The sequence below is a fragment of the Belonocnema kinseyi genome, chromosome 8 (genome assembly GCF_010883055.1).
Source record: "Belonocnema kinseyi isolate 2016_QV_RU_SX_M_011 chromosome 8, B_treatae_v1, whole genome shotgun sequence".
NCBI lineage: Eukaryota > Metazoa > Arthropoda > Insecta > Hymenoptera > Cynipidae > Belonocnema > Belonocnema kinseyi.
This window is the reverse complement of record NC_046664.1, coordinates 54,140,382-54,149,620: the sequence shown is the minus strand read 5'-3', so window position 1 is coordinate 54,149,620 and position 9,239 is coordinate 54,140,382. Positions and strand designations below refer to the sequence as shown.

General features: G+C 24.4%; 1 protein-coding gene across 1 annotated transcript in view; it reads left to right on the top strand.

Moving 5' to 3' along the window:
* Positions 1-8,799, top strand: part of LOC117178870 (cysteine and histidine-rich domain-containing protein) — a 19,033-nt gene extending 10,234 nt beyond the window's left edge. The window contains exon 4 of the mRNA XM_033370382.1: positions 8,325-8,799. Within this exon, the coding sequence (XP_033226273.1) occupies positions 8,325-8,519 (195 nt within the window). The 3' untranslated portion in view covers positions 8,520-8,799. The remainder of the gene's footprint in view (positions 1-8,324) is intronic.
* The last annotated feature ends 440 nt before the right edge of the window (positions 8,800-9,239 follow it).

Here is a 9,239-nt window from a genome sequence, read left to right as displayed (position 1 = left end):
TGAGTGGTTTAACAAGTTCAAAAGTGGCAATTTTGATGTGAGAAACGCTGACCGCGGCAAACCACCGAAATCGTTTGAGGACGTCGAATGGCAGGCTTTGCTAGATGAAGGCGATGGTCAGACGCAAAAACAGCTCGCAGAACAACTAAATGTGTCCCAGACAACCATTTCCAGACAGATTGGCCAATTTGAACCGTGCTCTGCGCCAAAAACGCCAAGAATATGAAACTAGGCATGAAAAAGTGATTTTTCTCGATGACAATGCACCATCACACCGGACAAAACTGACTCGGGAATTGGTTGAGTCGTATAGCTGGCAACCGCAACGAAAATGTTGAAAAATGGCTCGATGACTGGTTTGCTTCAAAAAACGAAAACTTTTTTTGGAAAGGTATCCATAAATTGCCTGAGAGGTGGACAAAATGTGTAGCCAGCGAGGGCGCATACTTTGAATAAAATATTTGTTATCATTCTCTTGAAATAGATGTGTTTTTTTCTTGAAAAAATACCGGTTTCATATGTATACACCTGGTAGAAATATTTTATTTAAAATTATTGCTATTTTTAATTCAAAAAATGAGCTTGGAAATTTTAAATGTTAAAAATAATTTTTGAAACTAATATCTTATTGTTGTATTTGTAATCAATAAAATATAATTATAAAAACTTCTAATTGTTAAAAGTCGGGAAATTTCCAATTCGGATATTTTATAAATCGGGAATTTTATTATTCGGAAATTTTCCAATTCGGTAACATTATAAACTGTCGCAAGTTTTATTATTCGAGAATATTCAAATTTTGAAATTTTATTATTCGAGAATTTTTATTATTCGGGAATTTTTTAATTCGATATTTTTATTTTTCGGCAATTTTATTCTTGGCGAATTTTATTTTTCGGCAATTTTCCAATTCGGTATTTTTATTTCTCGGTAATTTTATTATTCGTGTATTTTATTATTTGGGAATTTTCCAAATCGGTATTTTTATTTTTCGGCAATTTTATTATTCGCAAATTTGATTATTCGGGAATTTTACTGTGTCGGGAATTTTATTTTTCGGGATTTTTCAGTCGTCCCACTGAATTATTAGAACCTAATAAAAGAAAAATACCCATTTTTTTGGTTGATACTTAATTTTTTTTGGTTTTTCTTTAAACTGGAGCACATGGAAATCATGAATTTTTTACGAAAACCTTGATTTTATTTTCTTTTTTCTTTTAAAACAGTTATTTCATTGAAATGCGAAAAGTAATATAAATCTTTTAGTTTATTATGAAACAAGCATTTTGTTTAGAAGAAATCTTGCTGTTAAAAAATTCTTTATTTATCAAGATATAATTGATCTTTTATTCATTTCAGAGTAAATACAGAGATTTCTAGGCATTTTTGTAGATTTTTCCAATTATTGTAAATATTGCAATGAACAGACTTTAATTTTGTGAATAATTCTGTACGTTTTTTTTTCGTACCCCCTAAAATAGAATTATTAAAGATTTCAAAATGTTTCAAAGCTTTTAAAATATTTAAAAGGACTTTGAACATTTTATAAAAATTTCGCTTTTAAAATATTCTAAACATTTAAGGCATTTTAAAGATTGGAAAAAGGGTACATCAGATTTTAAAGAATTTAAAACATTTGGAAGATTTGAAATGGTTTCAAGAGGTTTCAATACATTTTAGAAGATTTGGAAAGTTTTAACAAATTGTTAAAAATTTAAATAATTCAATTATTTCATACAGATTTTGGACGTTTCGAAGGATTTTAAAACTTTCAAAATATTTCAAAGCTTTGAAAGATTTACAAAATGTTATGCTAAGCTTGATTTCTAAGATTTTACACAGATTAAAAATGATTTGAAATGAATACAAATGACTTTAGAAGGATTTCAAATATTTTTTAAAAATTTAAAAAGCTCCTAAAAGATTTCACAAAAATTCAAAGATTTTTCGAAGATTTTTAGTACTTCAAGAGATTTCAACGAATTCACAAAGATTTCAAGGATTTTAAAGTTGAATTATGTTCGCCAAAAAAATTAAGAATTTGTTTATTTATGGCTCGGCTTTCTTTACAAATTATTGGCCAATATATGAAAAATCACATTTTTTACATCTATAACAAGCAGTTTTTTCATGTTGAAAATTCAACTGTTTTGTTAAAAATGTATCTTTTTTGTCGAAATTTCAATTGCTTTGTTAAATATTCGATTTTTTGGGTTCGTTTTTTTAAATTAAAAATTCATCTTTTATGGCAGAAAAGTCATCTTTCATGGTAGAAAATACATTTCGTTGTTGAAAATTCATCTTTCTCGATTAAATTTTCGTTCTTTTTTTTTTAATCGAAAATTCTTTCAATGTAATTTAATAAAATTTTCAGGGTTTCAGGAAATTTCGACAGATTTCATAGAATTTCACGGGATTTAATCATTTTTGAGTGGATTTTAAAAAGTGTATTCGAGAAATGTGAGGGATTTCGTAGGGTTTCAAAGATTTTGAGACTTTTGAAATTTGTTTTTAGAAGTCACCCTGAATTCTTATTAATTTATCCTGAATTCTTTTAAATTCTTTGAAATTCTTCCTAATTTTTTTAATTCACTTGCATTCTTTTAAATTTACTTAATTAAGTGGATTTTTTGACTTCTTGGAAGTTTTTATGTAATTGACCCTGAGAATTAGTTGATAAAGTGATAAAAGAATTTGAAATATTTTAAGGTATGTTTTTTTAATTCCTTGGCATTTTCAAGAGCTTTAAGAAATTTTAAGGGATATGATTTGATTATATGTAAATAAGATATCGAAGGATTGGAAATATCTTAGGACATTTTAAATGATTCTGAGAATTTCTTTTATTAATTTCAAACAGTTTGATGGGATTTTAAACACCATGAAATATTTGAGGGTATTTTTGAAGCTTCAAAAGCATTTTTAAGCGATTTGAAGAATTTTAAGGGATTCCGACGGTTTTAATCATTTTAAGAAATTTTAATATTTTAATTTAACTTTAACTTTTTTGTATTCATTAGTCACCCTTTGGCTTAGAAATTAGTAGGGTTTCAAATATTTGATTTTTTTTTAATTCTTAGGAATTCTCGTGATTTTTTTTAATTTACTTGAATTCCTCTAAGTTCTCTCAATTCTATTTAATTCAATGGATTTTAAAAAGTTTTTATTTAATTGATCCTAAATTCTTTTTAACTACCTTGCATTTTTCTAAGCTTATTTTATATATACTGAATTCTATTAAACTTCGTCATATTTTAAATTTTTTCTTAATTCATTTCATTTTTTTTGTTTTTCAATTTACCTTGCATTTTTATGAATTTCATTGAATGCTTCTCGGTTACCTTAAATTCTTATAAATTTGTTAGAATTTTACGGAAATAAATTGGATTTTTTCGATTTAAACATTTTGTCCAATTCATTTAAATTCTTTTGAATTTAGCTTGAAAGTTTTAGTCTTATAATTTTATCCTGAACTCTTCCCACATTGAGTGCGGACAAAATACCCTGAGAGCGTGACAAAAAGTACCCTTTGGTCCCTATATTTTATCCCGGAGGAACTGTGAGGCCTTTGGAATTCACTTGAATTTTTTTAATTTACCTGAATTCCTCTAGATCCTCTCAATTCTATTTAGTTTAATGATTTTTTTAAATTTTGAAGGAATTTTTTGAGACCGGGAAAAACCGGGAAATTATAGTGAATTTTTTTTTTACCGGGAAGTTTACAGAATTTGTAGAAGAAAAATCTGTCCACTTTCGATTTCAACAGTTTTTAAATAATTAGTTGAATTGTTATGTTTTTCAATTATACTATTATTTAGCTTACAATGCGTAATTCGAAATTTGTTTCTTTTCAAAATTTTCCATTTAAAAATTTTATTTCTAAGCGTACATTTTTAATTTAAAGAATTTTTAAATGCTTTCTTAAATACTAGAACAAATAAAAAATAAAAGCCTTTGACGTTGAAAATTTTTGATAAGAAATATTTTTATTTAATAAATAAATACATTTTTTTAATTTATCTGCATAAAAAGTGAGAAAAAAACGATTTTAAACCAGTTTAAAATTGAAGAATTTTCAGATTTTAACGTTAAAACTTAAACGGTTTCAATTTAAAAGTCTTTGTTATTAAACAAATGTGAACGTGTGACTGAAAGTTTATAAACTATTTTCAACTTTTAAAAGACTTCATGATAATATATTCTTAATTAAAGGATTTTATTAAATTTAAAATATTGTTCCAGTCTAAAATATTTAATTTTTAACCCATTCAATTTGAAATTTTTAATTAAAAAAAAAACGAATTATTAAATATTTAGCAATATTTGAATTTGTATTTAATACAAGTAAATTGAAAACAAATATTTAAAAATAAAGAATCTTTAACTGAATTGTTTGACACAGAAAACCTGGAATCGTTAAAATTTTCTTAGCGCCTTTAAACTTTGAACCTTATAATTTTAATTATTGTATTTTAAAATTGCTTAATTTTTAAGTGAAATTTAAAATGTTTGATGTATAATTTATAAATGAACATTTGTAAACAAAATTTGAGTAATTTTAAGAGATATTTAGGAGTTTTAAGAAGATAAAGAATTATCATGCAAATTTAAGAAAGTTTTATTAAAATCTTCTAGAATCTTTTTTGAAAATGTTGTTTAAATCTTTGAAACACTTTTTAAATATTCTCTTAAAATAGTTTTTAAAAATAAAAAGGTATTTTTAATTTTCCTAGGAATCTTAAGAAAATGTTTTTATTCTTTTGAAGCCTTTTACAATTTTTAAAAAGAATCTAATTTTTTTGTTTAAAATCTGCGAAAATCTACATTTTGTCAAGTTTTACATTAAGTTTGAATCTTTTCAAAACTTATACGCATCTCTTAAAATTACTCAAATTTCGCCTACAAATAATAAATGTTCAATTTTTATTTATACATCCAACCTGTAAAGAAATTTCTACAATTTACAGGATTTTCTGAAAATTGTAGAAAAAATTCAATTCATTTTGACAGATATTTAGAAGTTCTGAAAAAATTTCCAAAATAATTTCAAATTTAAAACAATTTCTAAATTACTCAAGATTTTAAAATAAAATTTTGAAGCTTTCCAAGGATGTTTAAACTATTTAAAAAGAACATAATTGAATTTCTAATTTAAGAATTATAGTTAACATTTTTTCAATTTTTCAATATTTGATGTTTCTAGATTAAAATTCCTTAAAATTATATAATTTTGAAAATTTTAAAGTTCTTTGATTGATTTTTTGATTCAGAGCATTGAAAATGATAACGTGGATTTTTATTTTTTATATTGAAAAATGTTGTATCTTTAATTTTATACGCGTAAATTATTAAGCATTTGAATACAACATTTTTTTAATTAAAAACTTTTAAATTTCACTTTTAAATGTTCAAAATTTAACAGTTCCGCTTTGAGTGCTTTAATTTGCAGCTCAGTTTTTATCACCTCAAATGGAAAATTTGTTAGCTTTAGTGATCCATTTTTTGAATTTCTCTGACCGTGAAAAATGTTTGCGAACCGGAAAATGACCTGGAATTTATTTCGTCGATTAAAACGGCCACCCTGTTACTGAATAAATTCTCTTAATTTTAATTGTACCGGAGCTAAAAAAAATCTTTTTAAAGGATTGATTTCTCTCGAAATTTTGTGTAAAATGAGCCCAGGCTAAGGCGAGTTAGTCTAGTTTTTAAGTAGATATTGCAAAAATAGTGTAAATTTCAATTTTTTCTTAAATTTTCAATAACTTCCGATATAATAAAAAATTTTCAATGTTCTTCGGCTTATTTTGAAGATATTTTTCACTTAATCACAACAGCTTACGAGCCTAAATCGTAAAAAAAATTAACGAATTGCAAACTATGTAATTTGCTCAAAATATATATTCATTTAATTTTTATTCTGATTTGCCTGCTGATGTTTTCAAATTTTTCCAACTTTTTTGTTACAACTTCAAGTTCTTGCAATTCGATCATTTTTTTACGATTTATGCTCGTAAGAAGTTGTGATACGGTGAAAAAATATCTTCAAAATGAGCGCAAGAACATTAAAAAAATTTTGATTATTTCGGAAGTTATTGAAAATTTAAGAAAACATTTAAATGTACACTATTTTTGCAATATCTAATTTAAAAATAGACGAATTTGTTTCATCTTGGGCTTATTTTATACCGAATTTTGAGAGAATGCAACCCTTTGATAAGTAATTTTTTAGCTCTGACATAATTGAAATAAGGAAAACTTAATTAGTCATCAAAAAAGAGGTTAACATTTTTCTTAATTCATTTCATTTTTTTTAATTTGCCTTGCATTTTTATGAATTTTATGAAACCGGGAAATGACAGTGAATTTATTTTTTGACCTGGAATTTCACAAAATTTTTAGAATAAAAATTTTGTCCAAATTTGATTTAAACCGTTTTTTTCAATAATTAGTTAAATTTTGATTTTTATAAATTATTATATCATTTAGTTTAGAATGCTTAAATCGAAAATCTTTCGCTTTAAAAATGTTCCATTATAGATTTTTAATTTTTAAGCGTATATTTTAATTTAAAGAATTTAAAAATGCAGTTTTTAATGGCATAAAAAGAAATTTTTAGAATCGAAGATTTTTAAAATAAAAAAGAGGGTGGCCGCCGGACCGAGAAGCCAGGAATTTTACGAATTTTCAGAAAAAAAATTTACCCAAGTTCGATTTTAACGGTTTTTTAAAAATAATTAAAGTGCAGTTTTGAAGATTTAAAGAATTAAAAATTAAAAGCATTTGAAGTTGACAATTTTGTTGACCAGATTGTGTTTCAATCCGAAAGTCTTGATAGAATTAGAATTAATAATCGTTTATTCCGATAATTTTATTTTTAAATAAAAATGTGCGTGAGTTCTCAATAATGTGTTTTTAATTTAGAATTTTAAGTCTTCCTTTATATTATTTTTTATATCAAATTTAATAATATATTATTTTTATTAATTTTTTCAGCCATGAAAAAATGTAAACGTGCTTTTTTACTATCTTCAACTTATTAATAAATCCATAATAATATAATCATAATTAAAGTTTTTTATTAAATGGAAAATATTGTGAGTCTAAATTATTTAATTTTTATCCCATTTAATTTTAAATTTCTTAATGTAGAAAAAGAATATTTAGCAATATTTCACTGTTCATTTAAGATGAGTAAATTGAAACCAAATATTTAAAAGAACACAATTTGAAACTGAATTGTTTCACATAGAAAGCTTTGAATCTTTAGATTTTCGAAGAAGTTTTAATCTTTGGCGTTACAATTTTAATTGTTCTATTTAAAAAGTTTTTAATTTATAAGTGAAATTCTTAAATTTTGACGCATAAATAACAATTGAACACTTATTATTTGTAGAAAACCCTGCAAATTAAAAAAAGATCCTTAAAATCTTCCATAATTTTTCAAAGTGAAAAATCATTTTCAATTCTCCTAAGAATCTAAGAATTTTTTTTATTCTTTTGAAGTCTTTCACAATTCTGAAAAAAATTATACATTTTTTGTTTGAAATCTTCAAAAATCTACATTATATTTTAAATTCGGATGTAAGTATTTGAAATTATTTCAAGTTCTAAATTTAATTCGAATCTTTTTAAAACTTCTAAATATCTCTAAAAATTACTCTTATAATTTTACAAATAATAAGTGTTCTATTGTTATTTATAAATTAATTTTTTTCTAATTTGCTGGATTTTCTAAAAGTTATAAAAAAAATTCCATTTATTTTGATATATATTTAAATATTCCGAAAAAAAAGTTGAAAAATTATTTTTAATTTGGAAAAATTTAAAACCACTTCTAGATTTCTTCAAGATTTTGAAATAAAATGTTAAAGCTGTTAAAGGAAGCCTAGACTATATAAAATAAGAATAATGTAAGAACTGTTAAGTTAAAAAAATTAGTTTTTAAGTGTTAATGTGTCTAGATTAAAATTACTTAAAATAATGTAATTTTAAAAAAAATTTAAAGTTCATTGCTAGATTCTTTAATTTAGACTATTGAAAATGTTAACGTGAATTTATATTTTTGAAACTTAATCTGAATCTTTGAACTCTATAATTGAGAAAAGTTCTAAATTTTGCAGTTTATTTGCATTTTATTTAACATTGTTTAATTGAAAAGTGTTAGTACCTTCCATTTGGTACGCATAAATTGTTGAGCAGTTTATTACTTTATACGAAAAAATGTTTAAAATATAGTTTGATTTTTAAAATTTTATTTGCCGTGAAAAATGTTTCCAACTCTATTAAATTCTTTCGAATTTAGCTTAAATTTTGTTCCTTTTCAGATCGTAGACATTGAGCAAAGTGCTGTTAGTATGCTACCCACAAAATTAGAGATTAAATTGAGGAAAAAGGAGCCTGGTTCTTGGGCACAATTGGACTTTCCCCGAAAGCAGACACCACAATCAGATGAATCTGAAGAAACAGATAGCGGCAGTATTAGCGCACGAGTAGACGCGGTGGACCTTAGTGATCTTTAATTACAATAGTTCATTTTTTATTTATCATCTGATTATTTTCAAAACTGTACACGTGAAAGCTTTTCTTTTTATCAGCTTTCTATTCAGACTTTTAACATTTTGAGAATACATTTTATTCCTGATCTGCAGTTTACCCATTTTTTCTATGGAAAAATAACGCACATTCAACTCTTTGTAATTAACCAAAATAAATATTAATGAATTAAGTTTTAATAATCATAATCATCTTTTTTTATTGAAAATTCGAAAATTTGATTTAAAATTCATTTTGGTAGGCTGAAAATTCAATTATTTGATTAAAAGCTCAACTATTTTCTTGAAAATTCATCTCTTCTTCTTAGTAGTTTAACCATTTTTTTATAACTGGTTAACATTAATCAGTTTGGTTGAAATAATTTTTTTAATTCATGAAATGAAAATCCCCTTCTTACATTAATAAATCTGTATTGATTCGTACGTGAAATATATATTTTACCAAAAGACACTGTGCTTTTTTCATATTATATCGTTTCTTTTTACTTCCTATCACACGGTATCTACCCTACCTGGAAAGTCTGGAAATGTCAGGGAAATTTTTTTTAAAGTCAGCACATTTATTGGAGGGCGTAATTAATTTTTATTTTAATTGTAACATAAAATTGAATGATGATAATTCTTAAGTTTTAAAGGTAATTGTGTATTACTGTATTTAAATATTTGGTTGAAAATTCATTTTTTTGA